This window comes from Microcebus murinus, chromosome 6 (assembly GCF_040939455.1).
Source record: "Microcebus murinus isolate Inina chromosome 6, M.murinus_Inina_mat1.0, whole genome shotgun sequence".
Classification (NCBI taxonomy): domain Eukaryota; kingdom Metazoa; phylum Chordata; class Mammalia; order Primates; family Cheirogaleidae; genus Microcebus; species Microcebus murinus.
In genome coordinates this window covers 42,621,486-42,646,335 of record NC_134109.1, presented here as the reverse complement: position 1 = coordinate 42,646,335, position 24,850 = coordinate 42,621,486, and the positions used below count along the sequence as shown (strand labels likewise).

Sequence of the window (24,850 nt, the reverse complement as noted above, 5' to 3'; positions counted from 1 at the left end):
GCATTCAGGACAAGTCTTTATACAAAGGAAGCATTATATGAATGTTAGCGATTGTGATTATTATTTTACTAAAAGAAAGAAGGGAGAGTAAGTATTGAGGGACAAATAAACAGTCTCTTTATGGGAGGAAAACCAGAGACTGGGACTCCCCTGCCTGCCTCATTTTCTGAGGTTTCTGGGTAGCCACAGACTTATTATAATTACTGTAAATTCTAGGAACATTTGAGCTCCACCTAAGTCTGTCTTGCATAGATTTTGGTTAGGCCTCCCTTGAGTCAGTGTGAGAAAGGTTTATCATCTGTGTTTGTGGTTTTGAACTCTCAATTTTTCTTTTCTATTTTCTTCTTTCACTGTAGCTTGTCCTTGATATACTAAGGAAGCATATTAAGGGAAATTATTTATAGCTATTAATATATTAGTTTATAATTATATTATTATAATTCTTATAGTAGATATATTTGTAAAAAGATGGCTGTAAAGTGAAGTTTCACATAAGGAATGCATTTCAGGTTGTCAGTTAGAATATGTGTATTAGTGAGAAAGTAGGCAATATACAATCCGGTTATTTCTAACTCCTGCTTTTGCTCCAAGACATTATCTTGTGCCTTTGTAGTAATGTAGTGGGCTTCTTGGTACTGCATGTACACATACCTGCCTTGGCAGTCCAGACTGCTCAGAGCTCTATTCCAGGAAAGGGTTGTGCGTGTGTGATGATTGTAGGATGGTAGGCCAGGTAAATTTGGGAATATTGGAGGTTGTGTCTTCCACTTGGAGATTCATAGATATATTAGCATTTAAAAAAAAAGCTGTGAGAAGAATGATAGAAGAAAGACCTGTTTAAGTTTGTTTAGTTCCCAAACTCTTGAACTTTTTTGGCTTATTGGCTTGTTATGAGTAGCACCACTATAACCATTCTGAAACAGAATTCTGTATATACTGGTTTTGGTAGTATGAGAAATCCTCATCTCTCTCTGAGTTGCCTGCTGTTCCTGCTCTTCTTTGCCACCTGAGTCAAGTGTAAAGATAAAGTTTAATATCCTTTTCATCTAGAGAGAAAGTGTCAGGAAGATGGTCCGGTGAGAGGAAGGGAAGTTTGACATTGGTTGATTAGTGGTATTGACAATTCTCTTCTTCCAGGAATTGGTTCAGAAAAGATTTAAAATTTTCAAAAATGTGTCTTCAGGCCCTAGAAACCAGTTTTGTACTCTATTGATAAATTACATAAGTTAAAAATCTGGCTAAGATTCTCTATGAAAGAATTAAATATATACGTGTCAAGAATATCTGTGGTATAGAAGCAGAAAACTTGGGATTTTTTTTTTAATTTAACAAAGAAAGGACAATAATGGTAGGAGCAAAGAGTTTCTTGTAGAGTAACAGCTTCTCCAGTTGTGTTGTATATTTAAAAGAGGTCATCACTGTGCCTCATTAAAAACCTAGCTCTATTTGTGTGCCAGTGATAATCCATGCAGAAATGGTGTTTGTGAATGGAGCCATTAAACAGTTCAGATGCATGGTGCCCTTCTGCAGAGTGTAAATTTAAATCCCCTTCTCATCCTAAAGGTTGATTTTATTTCTAGGTCTTATTTCAAATCTAAATGGAGTAATACTGTACCATTAGAAATTAAAATAGTGAAGGCACCTTATTTAACAAAATATATATATTTCTAAAAATGTTTAATTTTGATTTAAAGAAATATGCCCCTAATATAGATATTTAGAAGATATAAAAAAAGGATTAAGTCACAGAATTCCAATGTCTAGCAACCACTGTTAATATTTTTTATATTTATTTTAGTTTTTCCTATGCATATTAAATATTTTTAACATGTTAGAGATGATACCTTTGGTTTACATAATCCTTTTTCATTGCTATTAGGAATCTATGGTAAATAAAATTTCATCATGTAGAATTATACAATCTACTTAATCATTATTATTTAACATTTGTGTTATTTGCATTTTTAAATGATAAACAGTGACATAATTAACATCTTTGTGCATAAAACTTGACTTACATTTCAAAATTATGAATCCCTCAAATTAAAGTTAAAACTACTGGGTCAAAGTACATGAATACTTTTATAAGGGTGTTGATGCATGTTGCTAAGTGATTTTGTGGAGAGAGTGTACTAATTAATATCCTCCCTAGTGGTCTATTAGAGTACTGTGTCATTTGAACATAGTTTGGTGATTTGATTGGCAAGTAATGAAATCTTGCTTTAATTTGCACTTTTTGATTACTGATGAGATTAAATATTTAAAAAAATGTTTCCTAGCCATTGTTATTTTTTTCTCTGTGAGATGTCTCTTCATGTTCTTTGCCCATTTTTTTGATATGTTATCTAAGGGGGGTATCTTTGTTGTTTCCTTTATTTGTAAAAACATTTTCTTATTAAAGATAGTACCAATATTTTTTCTAGTTTTGTTGGATGTGTAATTTTATGATTTCTGATATTCAGAAGTTTCAAATTTTTACATGTATAAGTTTATTGATTTTTTTTTGTATTTTTTATTGGTTTTATGTTTAGAACATTATTCCTGATTCAGAGGTAGGATAAATAATCAACTTTGTCATTGTCTTTAATTTTATGACTATTCACATTTTTCTTTTGAGTATTTTAGAATTTACTGTGTTTTAGAATGTAGGATGATGCTCTAAACAATTTTTTTTTTTATTCAAAGTAGCTTCAGTTTCCCCAGCACAATTGAGTGCATGATCCAATTTCTTTCTCATTGACTGATGGGCAGTTCTTCATTTTACATTACTTTCTTATATATTCAAGGATTTATTTCTGAGGGGTCTCTCCGGTTCCACTGGCTTGTGGTTTTCATTCTCATGTAATACATTGTTTTAATTATTGCAGCAACAATACTGGTTGCAAAACATCTTCTTTTTTTGACAGTTAATACCTCTTATTTCTACTTCAGTTTTGATTAGACTAGAACTTTTATAACAGTGTTCAGTAAAACTGATAATAGGAGACAATCCTTGTTTTATTTCTGATTTTGAATATAAATACTTTCATCTTTAAATAGTTACCTGAAGGAAATTTTTTTAATTCTTTGCTCTCAGTGTTAATCTGGAATAGCAAAGAATTTTATCAGATGCCTTTCCAGTATCTGTAATAAGTCTGAATTTGGAAGTTGTTGGTGAAGTGAATTTTTGTAGGTGAATCATACTTTATAAGTAACTTACACTGCAGATTCCAAAATGTGTCCCTAGAGAAAATGCTTCATTTCCAAGCAAAATATATTTTTTGATGCTAAGAATGTTTGCTTTCCCTTAAAAGGCAGCAGGACATTTTCTTAATTACTAGTTAGAGGAAAAAAAACATCTTTAAACAGAGAGATGGAGTTTGAGAATGTCTTCTTGCCCTGGCATTATTCCAAGAAACTCTTTGAAAAACATAGTGTCCGAAAACTGTCAAATTCTAGAAATCCAGAGAGCAGAATTGAACTAGAATTCAGGATCCTCCTGCTGATTGGCTGTGTGATCTTGAGGGTTCCTCTTCACTTGACACGTTATAGCTAGACTGATTTCATTGTGTGAGGTCATTTGTAGCTCTCAAACTGTGCCTCTCTGAATAGGGCTGGAAATTTCCTGAGAATCTTCTTATATTTCAAGGATTTGTAAATTGGCAGATTTGGGGGGAGAACCTTTGATGTGTCCTGATTTTTGAATTTTTGATAATGTACTCCTTGTATTCAGATTATGTACATAGCTGTTGACTGACTCCTAGTAGCCACATAAATATAATGTTATTAATATTTGTGATAATTGACAGGTTAGTGTTTTTTCATGGTGAATATGAAGGACACCCCCCCCCTTGCTTTTTTGCAGCTGATGTGTGCGTCAGTGCACCAGACCAAATAGAGGTAACATGCTTCTGTAGCACTGAAGGGTTGGTTGTGGCAAATATCATTTACTACTGAGAGGCTCAGAAACACTTTTGTGTGATTGACTTGATTCGCCTACTACTTTGCAGTTAGAAAATGCAGCTATAGAGAGTGCTTCTATTTCTTGAAATAAGCTTGATTTTATATCCTTTTATATTTCTAATATTAGTTATATGTAGGTGTTCTAGAAATAGAAAAATCTTCTTTAGGAAAGTTATAGGAAAGTGGCTCATGCCTGTAATCCTAGCACCTTGGGAGGCCCACAAGGGAGGATTGCTTGAGGCCATGAGTTCTGAGATCAGCCTGAACAAGAACAAGATCTAGTCTTTATAAAAAATAGAAAAATTAGCCAGAGTGGTGGTACACACCTGTAGTCCCAGCACTCAGGAAGCTGAAGCAGGAGGATCACTTGAGCCCAGCCAGGAGTTTGAGGTTGCTGTGAGCTAGGCTGACACCACAGCAACAGAGAGAGATCCTGTGTCAAAACAAAGAAACAGAAAAAACAGCAAGAAAAGGTTATAGAAAAGGGAATGAATCCATGTAGTATCAGTATGTGTCCTATAAAGTCAAGAATGGTTTTATGCTTTCTAGTTCATTAAAAAGTATTAGTTTTGGTATAAAATCACTCCTACCCTGAGTTCTGCTTGGGTAATTGAACAAAGCCAAAATATTCTGTAAAAACTAACCTTGAGGATTTGGTTTTTAAATATATCTTTAGGAAGTAATTTTTCAGAGGTTGCACAGTAATGTTCAAAGCTGAATTTGCTTGCTCTGGCATATCTGTATTTCTGGTAATTTCTAAAAATTCTCTATGCATACTCTAAAAGTTTGAAGTAAACCTATGTTAGTATGATTCTTTTAGGAATAGTAAGAAATGCATGCCATGAAATTTTAAAGGAAAAGAGATTGGAAAAATTATTTTAGTAGTTAAGCATAGTTAGGATACAAAGGAGTTTCCAATGTTAGTTTCAATTTGTGGCTTTAATACTTACTCTCAAACTTTGGGCAGTAATCCACTTTCTTTGTACTGTCAAGTTTCTTGATTTGAAATGCTCATAGCTTAATTCATGTTAGATAATAGGGCCAATGCTAGTTTAAGATACTTCCATTTTTAGGTAGCTTTTGAAATTCTCATTTTTTAGAGACTTCTTGCTATAGAAGTTGTGTATAAACAGATTTTAAAGAATCAGTGTTTTGCCAAATAATTAGTAATTTGACCTAATTCTTTTATGTCTATATTTGATAATTAGAGATTAAGACCTTTGTGCGTACACATTTGGCTTAGTTGAGGGACCACAGATTTTAATGAATGTAATGATTAATTGAAGATGAAAATAAAAACATCTTTCCTTTCTTTACTATGTATGCATTAAAAAAATCTTATTTTCTTACATCTAATTTAAGCAGGGATGCATTTGAAATTATCTCTAATTTTAGACTTCTTCCTTCTGAATGAAAGAGTATTCCTTATATATAAAACTTTCGAAGGGTATATATTTGATATTTTATGTATATTTAGCCCAAAGTCCTTAGGTACTTAGGAAGCTGCTTACATTACTTTGCCTTTGAAATGCAGCATATCAGTTAATTACTGCCATATGGTGCTGTGTAACAAATCATCCCAAAACTCAGTGACTTGAAATAATTGTTTATTTTCATGAATTTGTGGGCTGGTTGAGGAGGCTGTGCTTTAGGCTGTGGTGGAGTGGCTTTGCTTCACACTGTGTTTATGTGGTTTGGGGCTTCTCCAGGTGTCTCTCATTCTCCTTGGCATGGCAAGCTAGCTGAACGTGTTCTTCCAGTGGCCACAGCAAAGGCACCAGAGGATAATCCCAATTGCCAAACACATCTCAGTCCCATTTGCCTTATGTTTGTTTGCATCTCATCCATTGGCCAAAGCAAGTCGCATGGCTTAACCCAAAGTTCCAGGCAAGGAAGTGACTTGGAACTGCAAAGTGATTTTACAACTCAGAGGACGTGTATTCAGGGAGGAATGAGGAGTTGGGACCAGCCTGCTACATGCAATTTAAGGACCTGACTGTCTTAATTTTGGTGATGAGAAGCTGAAATAGGCAAATGTTAAAGTGATGAGAAAGGAATATATGGGATTTAGTCTGTTTCTTAAAATTATAAATTGGTGAAATATGTAAAGAAGTGTAGAACATAAAATGATATTTATTCGAGAATGAGGTGTAATGATAAATCTTTACCTGATAGCTCTTAAATAATGTATAAATCATGTACTATATCAAATCCATTTCCTGCTGAACTTTTTTTTTTGTCTTGGTGTGATATTTTCTTTTGGGAATCAAATTTACTGCAGGGCAATACTTAATTTTTACCCATGGAGTAAAAAATTCTTGACATAAAGTGCTAATAATAATATGTACTTAATGGGAGATATTTTAGAGTATTGGAGCCAACAGCAGAATAAAAGAAGCAATCTTAAAGAAGCGGTCTTTAAGGGTAACATAAATAGCCTGCCCTATTCCTGGCACTTTGCCTAACTTCAAATGGTCAGTAAGAAATGCTCTGTCCTCCAGCAATGCTCAAAAAATCAAAGATTGACTACAGTAAGAAAATTGTCTTGTATGATTCAGTGACAGTACCTATTTAAAGTGAAAAAAGGGAGGAGAAAGACTCCAAAAAACCAAATAGATAAATATTAGATAATAAAGAATTCTTTTCTTAAACAATTACTTTGTTTTTTGGGTAGACTGGATTTGCTTTGCATGTTCTTTTTTTGGTATGACCTGGTTGGAGGAAGAGGTTGGGAAGTTTGACCTTCAAAACCAATAGGGCTTGAATAAAGTCAGGAGGGAGCCTGGTGTTTGCCCAGGAGTCAGCATAGGTAGTGCTGAGGCTGGAGTCAGCACAGGCCTCTTGGCAGCTGGTTGGCTCCGCCCTCTTCTCCCAACACCACACTGTCCCAGAGCCCAAACCCTAGAATGTTATGCTTTTTTCTGTTTTATTATTCGATTATAATACTTCATGGGGAAGGAAACAGGCTCTGAGAAGCAGAGAGACTCACGCGGTTATGTGTGGGATTGGCGGTAGAGCCAGTATGCAGACGTCCTCTTCTCTCTACACCAGGTGTTCTCTTCCGGGGGCAGGCGAGAGTGTATGGGTGTGCAAGTGCAGGAAGAGCAGGTTCAGATCCAGTGAGCATGGTTGTAGTACTGTGTTCCTGGTATAAAGAACTTTTAATTGTTAGCCTTGGGAAATATTTTGGCATGGGGAAGCTAGAAAACTTTAAGAAAAAGTTACCTGAAAATATAACTGCCACATTTCAGTTGGCATAAAGATTTGTGAGTCTTTTATACACTGTAGGAGTATATAAAAGCCAGTAGTTAAAATAACAATGACAGTCTTTACCTTCTTAGACAGGGTGCTGGTATTTTAGTTGGATGAAATGCCTGCTGTGTCCATATTGAATCAAAATGACTGAAAAAGGCTTGGGAATCTCTCTTTAAAATTGAATTTGTAATTTTGTGTTGCTGTCTATGTAGCTGAGGAAACTGAGGCCCATCTTAGTTATGATTCAGATAAGTTTACAGCATCAGTTAGAACTGGAGCTAGATGGAATCCTGCCTGGTGATCCTGGCAGGATCCTGGCACTGTCATTCCCACTCCAGCATGGTAACTTGTTTCATTGAGCAGAGGTGAAGGGGGTATGCAAAGAAACAGGAAACTTCCCAAAAAGCATCCAGTGCAAATACTGTAAGATAAACAGAAGATCAACTTGTGCTGTCACTGAGGTCTGGTATAGAAGACCTAGGGTTTCATGTCTGAAGTCACATGTGTAGGACATGCCAGTATAATAAACAGGCCTTCAGAGACACCAGGACAGCATCGTAATTCAACTCTTACTATTCTGATTCCTTTTTTTCCAATTGTGTTTTCAGACTCACTTTCATTAGCATTTATCAGTGTTTTATATCTGTTACCTTGACTGTCTTGTTCACCCAGCTGAGTATATCAGGAGACAGGGTGTCTTTTTGTATCCTCGGCTCCCTAGTACCCAGCCCTGGGCCCAAAATGACCCATGCACTTCACTTGATGCATTTTGAGTGAAAAATACATACATACATACATACATATATGTATAAAATTCATATCCACATTTGATAGGTCTTAAATAGCTACCTGGAGCACAGACCACTTCCAACTGAAAATGGGAACTTAAGAATCTCCATAGTAAGGCCACGCCCAGGAAGACATTCTAAATGAATTGATGTTTACAAAGCTGCTGCTGGTTATCTCCAAAGGGAATAGACTGGTATGGTGCTGCCATAATTAGTTCTCTGGTTAGAAATCAAGATCTAATATTTGTTTTATGAGACTCTCCTATACACAGCCTTTCTTAGGCACAGAGAGATAAACATTGTTGTGTCCTGGGCTTTATGGTCTGTTGGGTCAGGGGAAGTCCAGGCATGTATGGTAGGCTAAGTACTAAGGGAGCTGGGACTGTAATTATGTAAAATCAACATCAGACACTTACTGGTGTATGTGCATTTTCTTACATACAGTTGCAGTCGTGCACTCAGTGTGGTGAGTTGATGTGAGCTGCCTCAGGATAGGTGCCACGCTGCAGGGTTCTGTCAGACTCTGTGCCCCACCTTCCAGTCTCTCGTCTCCAGTATTATGTCCTGTTCGTCTGCCCTGCACAGTCTACTTTAGTTACAGTAGTTGGTTGCAGTTTATTGGTGCCAGTGATAGAGATGAGAGAGGTTACTTTGGAAGGAGGGTGGAGCCTTCAGTCTTTCATGAAAAACTGCTGCCTCTGGAATGTGATCATTGTTGCCGGTGATGCCTCCACTTCTGGAGCCCACATCTCTTTTCCATTCCAGGTGGATGTTGCTGTGAGAGTTCAGTTGCCAGCCCAGATTTAGGGAGAGGGGAATTAGATTCCACCTCTCAGTGGGAGAAGGAGCCCTCTTTAATCTGCCACACTGGGTTCCTTGATGGGGGCGCCACTGGGAGACTTTAAAGAGGGAAGGTTGGGTGGTGTGCTGGGTGTAATGACATATGATCAAATGTACTTTTAGATTTAGTTTCCAAAATGTGACTGGGAGCCCCTAGCACCCTCTCTCTTGCTGTTGTTTCCTTTAGAAAATTCTTTTTGAGAAATGTATTTTTAGGTGGCAGGCATCTTTTCAAGACTGTATCATTGTGTTGTATGCCAGGAAATGCCTTGAATTTTAAAATTGTCAGTTTTGTCTACTGGAAAGAGTATGAAATTTGGAATCAGTCAAAACTGGGTGTAGCTTGGGGTTCTGCCTGCCTAGCTGTTTTAAGTTTGTGTGTTTTAACCATTCCAAACCTTTTATCTGTCCACTAGGAGTAATAATGCCTCTTTCACAGGGTTTCTTGGCACATAGTAAGTGCACAGCAAATGTTATTAATTAACATTAAGATGTGAATGCTAAACTATAAATCAAGAAAAACCTTTTATTACTTGCTGAGGTTTTATACACAGCATTTTTATTATCTGTTTTAGCTTCCAAATATCTTTACTATTAAGATCAACTATTTGCTCTGCATATATGAAGAATTAAATTTCATCACACATTTACTAAATAAATGGATGTTTTTAAGTCTCCAGAATTAAAAAAAAAAAAATGAAGCTGGAAAGCTATCTTGTGGGTTTGAATTGAAATACTCCTGTTCAGCAGCTGAAACAGGTGTGTCAGCAGCACTTGGACATTTTATTTATACAAACTTACTGGCTGAAAGCTTGCCAGGCCAGGGAACATTCTGACCTTCTTTCATGGGACAGTAACTTTTTGCCTTTGCAAGCAGAATTTCGTCTTTATGTCTGGGCTCTACTGCACTATACAAACGACAGTTGCTATGGTTTGAATGTGCTCCCGAGAGTACATATGTTGGAAACTTAATCCTCAATCCAACAACGCTGGAAGGTGGGACCTTTAAGAGGTGATTAGGTCATGAGGGCTCTGCCCTCATAAATGGATTAATGCCGTTATCTCAAGAGTGGGTTCCTGGTAAAAGGATGAGTTCGATCTCCTGCTCGCTCTTGCACTTGTGCTCTCTTGCCCTTCCACCTTCTGCTATGGGATGATGCAGCAAAAAGGCCTCACCAGATGCAGGCCCCTTGACCTTGGGCTTCCCAGCCTTCAGAACTGTAAGAGATAAATCTCTGTTCTTTGTATTAATAAATTACCCTGCCTCAGGTATTCCGTTGCAGCCAAACAAACGGACTAAGGTAATGGTCCTTTTGTCATCTAGCTGGCTGGGAGGTTTTTAGTGCCTACTATGTATTCCCGGTGCACTGTGCCAGGTGCCAGAGATACAGAAAGCCCCACTGTCTTGGAACTCACATTCCCTAGGGGTCTGAGGAGCCAGATGGAGGGTGGGAAGGGGGTACGGGAAGATTTGGTGATAGTTTTCAGGAGGAGACAGTGCTGGACTTGAGATAGATTGGGGACCAGTAAAGCAAGGGCGGACTGGAGAGGGGAGGAAGAAGACTATGCTGAGGGTTTGGAGCCTTTTATTCCAAGATCTATTACTATGTAACCAACTATCTGAAAACTTAGTGGCTTAAAACAGCTACCCTGTTATTTATTGCACAATTCTGTGGGTCAGGAGTTTGGGCGGTTCTGCCACATGTGGTGTTAGCTGAGGTCACCTGGTGGTGGTCAGCTGATGGATGGGCTGGTCTGCAGAGTCCATGGTGACTACACTCACATGGCTGGTGCCTTAGCTGGCTAGCTAGTAGGCTGGACTCAGCTGGGACTGCTGACCAGAGTGCTTATGTGTGGCCTTCTCAGCATGGTGGTCCCAGGGTAGCTGGGTTTTTTATGGGGCAGCTCTGGGCTCCCAGGAGACCCAGCAGAAGCTGCAAGGCTTTTTCACACCTGGGTTTAGAAGTCTTAGAGGATCATTTCCTCTATATCCCATTTGTAAGCGAGTCACTAGGGCTAGCCCATATTTAGGGAGAGAGGAATTAGACTACACCTCTCAGTGGGAGAAGTAACCCTCTTCAGTCTACCACCTGGGTTCCTTGATAGTGCTGCCACTGGGAGACTTTAAAGAGGGAAGCTTGGATTGTGTGCTGGGTGTTGTGACACAGGATCAAATGTACTTTTAGATTCAGGGGCAAACAGCGTCGATAGTGGACTGAAAAGCCAGCAAGTGTTGGATGTGGAATAATGGGTGTGGAATACTTTTCAAGATTCTTGGCTTCTTGAGAAGATGGGAATGTGTGTGGAGGCTCAGAGCGAAGCTTACGGTTGGAGACATTTGCTTGTTTTGCTTTGTTTTGAATATGGGTGAGGTCACCAATGACCCATTCCTTTCCAAATCATGGTTGTGCATTTTCATTCTCTAAACTGACCTCTTCACTGATTAAACACTGTTGAAATTTTGCCTTCTCCCGTCTTTGGTAATATATCTTTCTCCTGGTCCTAGTCCTCTTGCCTGTGACTAAGAAGGGGTTGTTTCCTTAAAAGGTATCTTTTCCTAGGTTCTGTCCTAGCCTTCCATCTATTGTCATGATTTTAACTGCCACCTCTATGGTCAAGGCCCCCAGGTCTATAACTTGTATGGACCTCCAGACCTGTCTATCCAGTTGCCTCCCACATCTCCTGGATGTCCCTGTAATTCCTCCTCCTGTTTCTATTATAATAATGCCATCAACCTGGCCAGGCCAGAAGTCTATGTGATTTTCTCTTCATCTGTCACTCACCTTGTGCATCCAAACAGGTTACAAAATGCTGTTAATGTAGCTTTAAAACCAGGGTTCTCCACTGTGGCTGTGTGTAAGCATCACCTGTGGAGCTTTGCAAAAATGCAGTCCCAGAGCCCCATCCCAACTTACTGTGTCAAATCCCTTGGGACTTAGGTGCCCATGTTTTTGTAAAGCTTCCCAGGTGATTCTGATGTTCACTTCATACTGGAAACAACTCTAAGGCTTTTCTCTAACCCTCCAACTCATTTCTACCATTGCTGCTTTGGTTTAAGCCTTTATGGTTTCCTGTGGCTGCCATAACGAATACCATGAACTGGGTGGCTTAAAAATGAGAGAATTTATTCTCCACAGTTCTGGAAGCCACAAGTCTGAAATCAAGCTGTCGGCAGGGTTGTGCTACCTCCGAAGAGGAGCATTCTTCCTTGCCTCTTCCAGCTTTTGGTGGCCCTGGGTGTTTCTGGGCTGTGGTTTCATGTCTCTAGTTTCTGCCTGCATGCCCACATGGCCGTCTCCTTTCTGTTCCTGTGTGTCTCTTACAGAGACACTCGCTGTTGGATTTAGGGGTCCCGAGTAATCCATGGCAACCTTATCTTGAGATCCTTAACTTAATTAAATCTGCAAAGACCCTTTTTCCAGAAGGTCACATTCACAGGGCCTAGGATGTGGATGTGTCTTTTTGGGGCCACCATTCAGCCCACTCCATGTCCTCTTGTGGCCATGATGGCTCTCCTTTCTGGGCATCTTGCCTCTAGTCTGTCCTGTGCTGCCCTAGCCCTCATTCTCTGTTCCCAATCATGTTAGCCATTCGCTTCACTCTCACCAGGCTCCCCTGTCCCCTCAGGGTGAAAAGCTGTGCCCCTTGTGAAGCTCTAGGCTGGTAGAATCCGGCCTCTGCCTTTTACCCTCCTTGCCCCTGCTCCTTCTGGTCTTGAACTTTGTGCTCCTGCAATACTAAACTACCTGTAGTCCTCCTGGCCTTGTACATGCTCCTGCCCTGTGTTGCCATGGAGTCATTTTGCTGAGATTTTAAGACAGTTCAAGCAGTGTCTCCTCCATGAAGCCTTCCCAATGCCTCTTGCTGTATGCTTTGTGCTATTAGCGCATCTTGTTACTTGTCTGTAGTACTACACCTGGTTTTGTGCCTTTCTCCCTTCCTAAGCCGAGAGCTCTGTGAAGGCAGGAAAGCCGATATTCATCGTTGTAGCTCTAGAACTTGGCATTATAAATGTTGAATGAATGAGCATGTAGCTTAACCTAATTAGAAACTTGTCTATCTTGACACTGGTTTTTCCACTACTACCGTAATTATTTCCAACAGGATTTTTCATCTAGATGTATTAAGTAAGTAGGCAGTCTGTAAATAGACTAGCTTATTATTTGCTTAACCTGCAATATCTGTGCATCTATGCTCAGGCAATTTAAATTAAAATGTCGCTGCCTATGTTCAAGTTGACATTTCTGTTTTTTTCTTTTTATGTTAGATAATGGCTTTTGGGTTGTACGTAGTAGAAAGTAACCCGAGTTAGTTGAAACTAAAAGGGATTTCATAAAGAAGGGTAAGAGTACCTCTGGCCAATAGAAACCTTCAGGATCCTCTTTCTGTTTATTTTTGCTGTTTGTCTCTGTCTGCTTCATTCTTCATTTTGTCCGCTGCTTTTGCCATGTAACAGACGGTGACATCCCCACAGCTCCTGTGTTTACATTTTACAGCTCTAGCCACCGATAGAGAATGGACAGCCGTCTCTCTGTTCCAGCTTTGTATTTTCCAGGATGAGGATGTCATTGGCCAGCTTGGGCCAGATGTCAGCCTCCAGCCAATCAGCTCCAGGGCGGTGGGGAGGATGCTGGCGTGGCCACTGCGTTCAAATGTGGTACTGGGGCTCACCTTTGGGACTGAAGGAGTAGATTCCAGAGTAGGCAGTATAGTTGTGAGCAGAAAGCCTAAGAAGTGTCCGCAGCACTCTTCCTGGGCCAGCCATCTTGACCAGGAGCTTGTAGTTGAGGGAAAGATGCAGTACAGAGCTGGGTAAAAGTGAGGACATGGAAAACCTTTCCAGATTTGTGCTCATTGTCTCTAGCCCACAGTAGTGAAAATGTTCCTCTCAGTTGTTTACAGTCCTGACTTTAATTGGTTCACATATGTTTCCTTTAATATAGAATGTTCATCTTGATTTAAGTGATGTGGAAATATATTAAAACAAAGTGGGACTGCAATGGTTGTTGACTCATGTATACTTCATAGTAGTGATCACAAATATGTTTAAGAAAATTATGTACATTATTTTGATCTTGCCTGAGAAAAAGAGAGGAATAAGACTTGCAATAAATTATCTTTTTATTTTAGAGACATTTTTAATATAGCTGACATTCTTTGGTGATAGAAATGAAAACAGATTTAAAACACAGTAGGAATGACTTCCGGTGATAATCTAAAACCATTGTCAGACTGTAGCTATGACTTGACTGGTAAAACAAACACACAAAACCCCTTTGTTCTGCTGATCTCCAGTGGGCCTCACACCCCCGCTTCCCCTGCCTGGCCACTCTCTTCTCTTGGGTGTGGCTGGAGAAGTCCCAGGGGTCTGCTGGACAAGACAGGACAGGCATAAGCCACTAGCCTTGTTTTCCCCTAACTTTGGTGTCCTGAGGGAACCTGGGAGCAGTCATATTTATCCATGTAGATTTTAAATGATTTCCTTCCCTTCTTTTAGGTTTTTTTTTCTTGAAAAGAGTTTCTGCCAAGGTGGAGGCAGAGAATAGTTGTGTCAGTGTGGCAACAGGGAACATACAGGGGCCAATTAATCTGGAGTTAGAAAAGACAGTTGGAAAATTTAAAAAGTATTTAATTTCTGCAGGCTATTTTTTGCTAACCCGATAGTGTAGGGTTCAGACAGAAATGGGGATGAATGTAGAGAATCCAGAACTTTTAAGAAAGCAAGTAATTAAACTTGGTCTTTTTACAAATAAAGATCCTACAGACAACATTAACATGATTTAAAAGTGAGAGATGAGGTTTAATTAGTTTGCTATTTTCTAACTAGTTCATTTAAAAATATGTCTCAAGTGTTTCTCTGGGGTCTATTAGAATGGTGCTGGCTGAATTGAGCCAGCACTAATACAGCCTCTGCAGAGTACTCATTGGTTTATTCATACTCCATCTCTTTCCAAAAAGATATGAAGAGTCTGACTTTATAGATAGAATAGGCAACCTATGCTTACACATCACTCTTAAATTAAGTTTCTGGAAGCGATCTGAATTTCATTACAGCTCTAGTCTGTTTTGCAACCCTTTACTTTGTTGGAGTGTTAGTGGGCAGTTCTTTATGGCCGTTCCTGTCTTTTCCTTATTCCCTCTAACTTTGATGCTTAAAACTTTTAAAATCTGCCAATAAACGAACCCTTTCATCCCTCTTTCTAGGTACAATGGTGCTTTACCTAATGGAGACCGAGGACGGAGGAAAAGCAGGTTTGCTCTCTATAAGCGGCCCAAGGCAAATGGCGTCAGACCCAGCACGGTCCATGTGATATCCACGCCCCAGGCATCCAAGGTAGGTTGGCAGAATTGGACGGGCCTTGGCCAACAGTGACTCAGGGTTACTCCTTCAGCTGCTCTCGCGTAGGGCAGTGTCTCAGCCCAGCTGAGGCTGGCTGGGTCTTTGTGGTGAGGGGCACTGCTGTGGGGTGTTGAGTAGCACCCCTGGCCTTGACCCCTCGATGCCAGTGGCGCCCTGCTCCCTGCACGGTTGTTAGCTGCCAAAGATGTCTCAAGACGCCAAAGATGTCTCAAGACGTTGAAGAATGTCTCCTGGGGACAGGTGGGCAAGTAAAATCTGCTCTGTTATGAGCCTCTGCTTTAGGGTCAACTAGCATTTATCCATTTAGAATTGTTGTGGTTGAAAGATACATGATGTTCTTTATCCTCAGAAGTTTTTTTGTTGTCTTGGTTTAAACCTCATGAAGATTTGTTATTTTCATTCTGTTGAGTGCAAGTAGGTGTTTTCACACAATCCACGTGTACATGGAACTGAATTTGTGTGATTATTAGAAAGACAGTAAGTAAAGAGCTAAGTGACATAAGTCGCTATACATTTTTCTTCTAAGTTTGAAGTCAATAAAATGCTACATTTTTAAAAAAGAATTATTTTATTTGTTTTCTGATACATAGGTCAAGGAGAAATTTGCATTTCCAGTCTGGTTTGGTGTATGTTACATATTAGATTTGTTCTAGTTTTTCTTTAATTAAATAAATTCTTTAATGTATATTATAGTTTCCTTTTCTGTGCAATGGTTATATTTACCTTTAGTATTTCATAATGAGGCTAGTGGCTATACACATAGATCATCGTGAGTTTGGGCCATCTGGGATATAAGTAAGAGTCTTGATTCCCATTTTTACTGAAAACTTATTTTCAAAGAAAAATGAATAGCTTCATGGAAGCACATGTGGTATTTATATGCAGTGTTAACAACATAGATCACCTTTGTTAATGTTTTTATTTAGAGAGCTCCTATTGTTTCTGAGGCAGTGCCAGAGAAAGAATTTGTTAGACTGTACCAATTAAGATTGTCTTGCATTAATGAGGGAATAAATAGATAGGGAAATACCAAGCACCAAGGAAACAGGAAAGATTAATGTTTAGTGTATAGGCCAAAGCTAGAGAAAGATTAATAAACTGAAAGTTTTAGGGGCCAGGCGCGGTGGCTCATGCCTGTAATCCTAGCACTCTGGGAGGCTGAGGCAGGTGGATTGCTCGAGGTCAGGAGTTCAAAACCAGCCTGAGCAAAAGCGAGACCCCGTCTCTACTATAAATAGAAACAAATTAATTGGCCAACTAATATATATAGAAAAAATTAGCCGGGCATGGTGGCACATGCCTGTAGTCCCAGCTACTCAGGAGGCTGAGGCAGGAGGATTGCTTGAGCCTAGGAGTTTGAGGTTGCTGTTAGCTAGGCTGACACCATGGCACTCACTCTAGCCTGGGCAACAAAGTGAGACTCTGTCTCAAAAAAAAAAAAAAACCAAAAAAATAGAAGTTTTAGAAGAGGACATTTGTAAGGAAAACAAAGGAAATCCAGCTTCACAAAGATTCTGAGGAAAGATGAAGGTAAAATAGCAACAAAGTCTTGGAAGGTCAAGGAAATATGAGAAAGATTTTATAGTCCAGAAATATTTGGTGAAGGATACCAAAACAAATGTTTAAGCATGTGATGAGTGCCAAAAATGTTCTGGTATTATATGTGTGGCCCTTATGATTTTGTCTGTTTGTTGACATTTCTTTGCTTTCCTTCCTTTTTTTTTAAATCTAAATATTAATATGATGGCTGATATATCAAACCTTTAGAGAACTCCTCTTGCGTTGATTACTCAGACTTCACATTATAATGAATATGAAAATTTGCAACTATTGAGTGATAAGTTGCTCTTTCTTATTCTTTACCCACCCCCATCTCTTCCTGTTTTATTAGCCTTTTATGTTATGCCTCTTTACCTAGATTTTATTTCAAGTTATTGAGATTATAAATTTTTTGGTGTTTGTTTAAATTGGGCAAACTGGGTTTTGGTCTTGACCCTCTTATCTTTGTAATCTGGAAAAAATATTCTCCCAGGGCCTCAGATTACTCATTTATAAGCTCAGCAAATTGGCTACAGGCAGAGGCCGTGTTGAATCAGATAAGATACTTTGGTTATGAGCAATAGAAATTATTATGGCGAAAAAAAAGACAAAAATGGAGAGATTATATAGGATAGGGCAGGAGTAGTTCTCAGGAGCAAAGAAGAGTTGAGTAGCCACGTGTTGTGAGAGGAGAAGCACAGTATCAATGGGAGTTAACGTGAGTGTTCTTTCAGGGGTGTTATGGAGTGACTTGACTCCAGCCACTGTCTGTCTCTTTTAAAGGTTTTAAATTTTCAGAAGAGAGAATCTGACAGGCCTAGCTTGGCTTGCTCAGCCGTGACCAAGGGAGATGGGCAGGCTGGGCAAGTTTGCTGGGAGCTCACTGACACCCTGGGCTGCCAGTACCTGCTTTATCTCCTTCATCTTTGTACCTCTGCCTTGAAGCCTGGTGCGTAGTGAGCTCTGGGTAATGGTTTGTACCTTGAATGTCTGCCTCCTACGGCCTCACTCCGTCTGGTCCCCCTCAGGCTCTCATCCCAGCCAGCCCTGCCTGGCCAGTTCTGCTAAGTTTGCACTGTTGGCCCTTCTACTCTGGAGCCCCATCAAGTTACAGACAAAACTCCTTGCACATTTGACCTTGTCCTCAAGTACTCCCCCCACCACCTGGCCTTCACTGAATCCGATTTTAAACTCATGTGTTTTTTTCACTATTTTTCCCATCTCTTCCAGTTTGTGGAACTAAGGATGATTTCATTCTGCGGTCTTCATTCTAGTTTCCTCTTTTTTACATTGTTTACCTCTGCCCTACTTTCTGCTGACCTTACCGACCTACAGTCACACCTTCACATGTTTCAGAGACAGCTTACCTAGCTCAGTCTCTCCCTCCCTGACGTCTGCAGCGTCCGCAGGGCCCGTGGCTCGTAGTACTTCAGCTCTTTCCATTTCAGAAAGGCTCATTTCTGTTCTGCTTTTCCCACTGATACAGTGCACTTTACACCCTGTTGTCACTTGGCAGTGACCATAAGCTCAAGTGCATTCTACTTGTGTGTGTACTTTCTCATCTCCTCTCATCAAGCCATCTGACCCTCCTGTCCTTATTTGCCAGGGTTGGCGGCCCACTTGCTTCTGCAGGTATGTCTTAACTGTACCCAGAGTCTCTATCTCTTGGGGCCTTTGGGCAGCCCCTCCTCCAGAGGCTCTGTCTTTGGCCCCGTGCTGACTCCGAGGGACTTATTTTCCTGTCTTCCTTATTGTTTACCCTGTGTTTCCTCAGGATGCCAGTGTCTGTGGTGGTACCTGACAAAAACTGGCTGGCCTGAGTTGACAAGGGTTTTTCTTCCCTGAAATGTTTGATTTTGCAGTAATGGTAACAAGAGGTTCATCTTGAATTGGACTTACTTGTGAAGCTGAGACCTAGAAGACAGGTGTGGTTATCCATTGTTAGGATTCCAGCCCTCTGCCTTTTGGCTGTGTTGTGTCTTTCCTCTGCCGCAGTCATTCCCTCTGCCCCACAGTCTGGGGCAGAACAGGGATAACCCTTTGCTAGTGGTGGGGGCAGCTGGGAAACAGGCCTCATGGCCTTCTGTGTGCACCAGTGTCCAAGCTAAGTCACATGAGGATGCCAGGCGTGTGCTCTATTTGTGTAATCTTTATTTGTGTACGTATTTGTTCTTGGACTAATACGCACGGGTATTTCTTTGACTATAGTAATGTGTTTTTTAAAAAATCAAAAGTCCTGTTTCACTTTTGGCCATTCTGTTACGTAAGCATAGGGCCTTTAGTAATTTATTTACCCATTCATTTATTCAACAAATATTTACCTAGCGCCTTCCGTGGTCAGGCATCATGCCAGGTATTGGACGTACTACTATGAACAAGCACGTTGCACGGAGCTGATTGTCTAGTCAGTACGCAAACAATAAAGAATCCCGTGAATACACATGTCACTGCACATGGCAGAAAGTGCTGCGAGGAAGGGGTGCAGAGCTCAGGTTGGAGTGACAGGGGATCTCTCTAAGGAAGTGGCATGAGAGCTGCAAGCTGAAGGGGAGGGAGGGGAGGCCAGGAGAACAGAGAGATCTGTCAGTCTTGGCGGCCTGGCTGGAAAATTTGGGTTTTTATCTGAGGGGAACCATTGAACGGTGGTGTTAGGCAGAGAGAAGGGCATGATACTACTGAGAATGTAAGTCGATTTATGTGTGTTCATTTACTTTTCTGTGATCTGGGGTGACTGTTTTGCTACTATTTAACTGGTAAATGGTATGACAGTGGTGGAGGCAGTGATGGTGCTGATGCCGGTGCCTGATAGGGGAATGTTTTGCTGGCAGCATGGTTTAAATGTAGCAGTACTACTATGGAAAACTAACTTTTCATGGTTTTCCCTTCTTAGATTGTGCTTTATTGAAATCTCCTTTTTTGGGTATTTTTACTTTAAAAAAAACCTGAAAATCACGTCCAGTTGGCAAACTTCAGAGTGGAAAATATTAGTGGTCTTTGAGTGATAGTTTAGGGAAAAATTAGGGTCATCTAACATCATTGCTATAACCATTTGAGGTAGTGTGATGCTACTGGTTGATAAAATATTGAAACTCTTTCTTATCAGTTGATGAATAATATAGTAGTAACTGTGAGAAGTGGTAAAACTAATGATATAATTTTCAATGTAAGCTCAGTAGCCCAAGCTAATTTTATAGGATGTAGTGGGGTCCCCCTTTGAAGCACTCATTATCTGTCTCTCCAGCCTGTGTCTTTTTTTTTTTTTTTTTTGAGACAGAGTCTCGCTTTGTTGCCCAGGCTAGAGTGAGTGCTGTGGCGTCAGCCTAGCTCACAGCAACCTCAAACTCCTGGGCTCGAGCGATCCTTCTGCCTCAGCCTCCCAAGTAGCTGGGACTACAGGCATGCGCCACCATGCCCGGCTAATTTTTTATATATATATCAGTTGGCCAATTAATTTGTTTCTATTTATAGTAGAGACGGGGTCTCGCTTTTGCTCAGGCTGGTTTTGAACTCCTGACCTTGAGCAATCCGCCCGCCTCAGCCTCCCAAGAGCTAGGATTACAGGCGTGAGCCACCACTCCCGGCTTCAGCCTGTGTCTTGGTGGCAATGAGTGGCGTCTCTCCACAGTACATTCGTCATGAAGCTGAAAGCTTCTGTGTTTTACGAGAATCGTCAGTGTATCATCTTCAGACTTTCTAATTGCCATTGTTTTTAAATAGTTGAATTTTAAATGGGTCTTACTGTGGTTTCTTTCATGTTTATGCATTATAATTCTTGGGTTAGTAGTGTGTGATATTTGATGTTTATAAGCTCAAGAATTAATTTAATGAAGTATTTTATTATAAATGAAGAGGAAACAAAGTTTGGATAAGTTTTCTTCTTTTAAATATAATAAATATGAATATTTTGATGCTGTGAGAAAACAAAAAAGTAAATAAAAGTAATAAAATATAGCCAAGAATATCTTTTGATACTATGCAAGAATACAAACCTAGAACAAATGATTTGTATGTCTAGAATGAAAAACCATTCCATAAAAAATATAAACGTGAGTCAGTTTTAAAAAGAAATTGAAGTAATAACTTAGAGTTTTGACAGAGCAAAGGAAAAAATATTTATGAAGTATGAATATGCTATATTGTATACTTTAAAATAATTTTCTGACGTAAAGTATTTAGTAGGACTTCAAAAATTGTTTTTATATGAATATATCATGTCAGTTTAGATTTATGGTCCTGAATATTACAAACATGTATCTACTAAGATGAAAAAACGCATTTTAGAAAACTTATAAACCAGAGTAGTAAAACTTCAGTCATTGATAAAGCTCCTGCCATTTCACATAGAAGTGTTTTAATAATTTACTTAAAAATGCAGGATTCAAGACTTTGAAGATAGTGTGATGGTTTCTTTCTATTTCATGGAGCTAGAAGGGACAACATCTGAAATATATTAACTTTATTGTCATGCTCAAGAAAAATGGTTTTAATGAGAAATATATACATAAAAAAACTTATGAATTTTGTACAGATGGTACAAGTATAGTGGTAGGGAGAAAAAAGTCTTGTCTCAGCTGAATTCTAGAGAAACTTCTTAATGTTTTAATTTAATGCTGTCTCCCTTGTATTTAGTTATCTGTGGATGAGATATAGTTAGAAAGATAAACCAAGTAAAACTGCTTAACATTAAAAAATTTTTTTGAATTGTTATCTCATATCAAATAAATACTAGAGAATTAAATAACATCTAAGAACTTGGAATTGAGATAATGAAGTATTTGGACCTTAATTGGTGGCCAAAGACTTGAGTATTTAACAGAAATTGTAATAAAGTATTTGCAATAATTAATTTTTTTAGAGACCTGGCTTTATTGCATGATATTCTAACCAGTGCGAAATTTTTCTTTGGTTTTAGAAGATAGAAGAATTTCAGTTATTAAAATGGACATATTTATTTGATAAATAAAAGGTGATGGAACATATAAAACCAAATATAGGAAACTATGATAGAGAAACAGGATATTAGAGAAAAAAACCAAATTTGAAATGAAACAAAATATTAAATCTAAGAGAAAAACTATTAAATTGTCCAACAAATTAAATGATGACAAATCTGAAGAATACAATAACCTTTTAATAGCATCCTGTTGATTTATTGATTCTCTGAACTTGGCCAGTTGTTGTTTGTTTTGGAAATACCGCAGATTGAAGGTAAACAAAATTTTATAAAATTAAGCCAGATAATTAAACATGGAAGTCCAATAAATTATTTTCATGGCTTAGGTGATAATAGAAATAGTGAATATAAAAAATCTAAATATTATTAGGACTGGAAAAATTGAATTTAATTGGTATTAATTCAGCAGAAGGCAATGGAAGATTTACCATGAACAAATGTTATAGGGAAATCTGTATATTTAAGGCTTGGTTCACCCATTATCTTTCAATTAAATGGGGGAGTTATTGAAAGAATTTAGTTTCTTCCATCAGTTATAGTTCAGACATTGCTTAGCTTGGGGCACATACAGAAAGATCATACCAGTAATTTCTACCATTTAACAGATAATTCAGAAATTATTAGGATGATTTGATGAATGATTGGTGTTATAATTTACATCACTTGGGGTATAGTTTCATAATATGTATAGTTCATATTATTTGGAAAATATTGTAAATGGGAATACTTTAAAATTTTTGATTTCTGTACATAATTTTTTGTTAAAATGCTAGTTGGTTAACTATTATCACTCTTGGCATGAATAATTTTTTAAAGTATATCTGCAATTAGGTGACTGTCTCATTTTATGTTTTACATAGAGTGAATTTTAACATCAAGAATTGGCTGTTATTAACCATCAATACTTTTATGTTTTTATAAAGTTTTTTGATAGTTTTGTAATTGCAAATAGTGTAAATAGAGTAATTTGTAAACTGTTCTTTTCCCTTCTTATTTTATGATTTAGTTTTTTACTTCTGTTATTCACAATGTAAACATTAGGCTTTCTTGTTTAAATATATTTTCTTTAAAATTACCTAATAAAATGTTGAGATTTTTGTTGCTGTGTTTAAGCCAGGCAGTTTGACTTGCACTAGTTTAAGGTCTGAAGCAGCATAATTACTTATCACTATTTCTCCATACAGATTTGTGTGAAAGCCTTTAAAATAGGTTTTAAGGTATTTTATATAGTATGTTTAAAATTAAAATCTGAAGTATGATTCACAGTGCCCACTGTGAATACTTCCAGAAAGCTAAAGCATTGGTTCAGAATATCACATTTTTCCTAGTTTCAGCAATTGATATAGTTTGACATTAACAGTTTTGTTTTCTCTAAAGCTCTCTTCTAGCATATATAGTTTCGTGCTTTCAAGCACCAACAACTAGTTTGTGTGTACGTGTTGACATTTAACATAAATCTCTGCTTTGCTGTGTGGTGTGGGCAGAAGAATTATTCATTGTTTTCTAGTAAAAGAGACATCTATCTCTTCTTTTCTATATTTACTATGTGTTTAGCAGAATAATTCACCTGCCCCCAAGATGTCCAGGCCTTAATCTCAGGAACCTGTGAATGTGTTACCTTATGTGGCAGATGGAAGTGGGAGATTAGCCCGAATTATCTGGGCAGACGGGTGCAATCACAGTGGTCCTTAACAATGGAAAGAGAAGGCAGAAGACGGGGGATTTGAGAGGGAAAGGAGCAGGAGCAGCTGGAAGCAGGAGAGGGGCTCAACCTGCTGCTTCTGCATTTGAAGATGGAGGGGGCTGTGAGCCGAGGAGTGCAGGCGGCCCCTAGAGGCAGCTGAGGACAGCCCTGGAAGGCGGCCTGCAAGGAAAGGAGGGCTGCAGTCCTGTAATCACATGGAGCTCAGTCCTGCCAACAACCTAATGTCCCTGGAAGCACATTCTTCCCTGGAACCTCCATAAAGGAATGCTGCCCTGCCAGCCCCTTGATTTCCGCCTTGGGAGACTTGGGCAGAGAACCAGCCAAGCCTGCTGGAATTCTGACCAGCAGATCTGTGAGATAACAAATTTCTGTTGTTTTTAGTGCTGAATTTTTTGTTAATTTGTTACAGCAACAAGAGAAAATTTATACATACTATTTTATGGAAATTAAATACAAAATACCTTGTATTACTGGGCAGCTCTTAACCTTTGTTGAAGGAAACGAAAGAATGGGGAAGGGGTGAAAGAATTGAGAGGCAGGCAAAGAGGTTTTTCCTACTTTTCAGAATTTTTTTGGATCCAGAGCGTTAGAGCAGGGAAGCTTGACTCCAGCACTCAGTAACTTAATTATAATTATCTGCATTACTGATATGTAATAATTATAATTTTGACTTGATGCATGTATTAGTTGGAAAAATCATTTAATTTGTGTTGTCCTTAAAGCATAATTTTATTAAAGGGTGCTTTTAACATGTTAGTGTGGGCAAATACTTGTATTTATACTTAACAATCATGTTTCTACTCGAACTTATTTGGATTATGCCCTGATTTAGGTACTTGCAACCCATCTTTTTATGGAGGAAGAGAATCTTTTGCTGTAACTTTCCTTTTTAAAAACATGGAACATTCAAATTGGAAGGGATTTTATTCAGACTGACTCTTCATTTTACAAATGAGTGACTTAAAGTTCAGAGAAGCTCAATAAGTTGTCTCAGGTCACTAAGGCAGGTGTGTTGCCCAGGGCCCAAGAATCTTGGTCTGTTGCTGTGGGTGGAAAATGGTCTGAAGGATTGGACCAAATGGGGTTCTGCTCCTGATTCTTCCACATCCCAGTAGTGTGACTTGGGAAATTCATTTGTTTCCAAACTAGGATTGCTATAACCATAAAATAAGTGAATATAATGTTTGGCAGTAAAAATGGAAGTTACTCTGTGGACTTACTGGTTAGTAGCACTGTTACAATAAGCTGTCAATCTAAAATAGGTGCTCTGTAGAAAGAGCCTTTTCTACAAAAGGAAAAATGATGGAAGCTTGAATTTTAAGTAGCCGGGGTAGTTATGACAGCAGGTAGTAGACAGTGCATCAGAGTAAATTCTGTGTAGCTGGAAAGACATCGCAGACTGCAAAGGAGGCCCATAAAGGTATCACTAGCTGCCTTGGAATGGCTATGGCCTGTTTTGTTATACC

General features: G+C 38.8%; 1 protein-coding gene and 1 long non-coding RNA gene across 2 annotated transcripts in view; one reads left to right on the top strand and one right to left on the bottom strand.

The window, feature by feature from the left end:
• Positions 1 to 24,850, top strand: part of PELI2 (pellino E3 ubiquitin protein ligase family member 2) — a 154,785-nt gene that overhangs the window by 33,205 nt on the left and 96,730 nt on the right. The window contains exon 2 of the mRNA XM_012785602.3: positions 15,030 to 15,159. Within this exon, the coding sequence (XP_012641056.2) occupies positions 15,030 to 15,159 (130 nt within the window). The remainder of the gene's footprint in view (positions 1 to 15,029; positions 15,160 to 24,850) is intronic.
• LOC142871464 (uncharacterized) lies at positions 519 to 13,320 on the bottom strand. The gene is made up of 3 exons (XR_012919718.1): positions 13,178 to 13,320; positions 4,269 to 4,375; positions 519 to 806 (listed from the first exon to the last, which is right to left on the bottom strand). It is a non-coding gene; the product is annotated as an uncharacterized LOC142871464 (long non-coding RNA).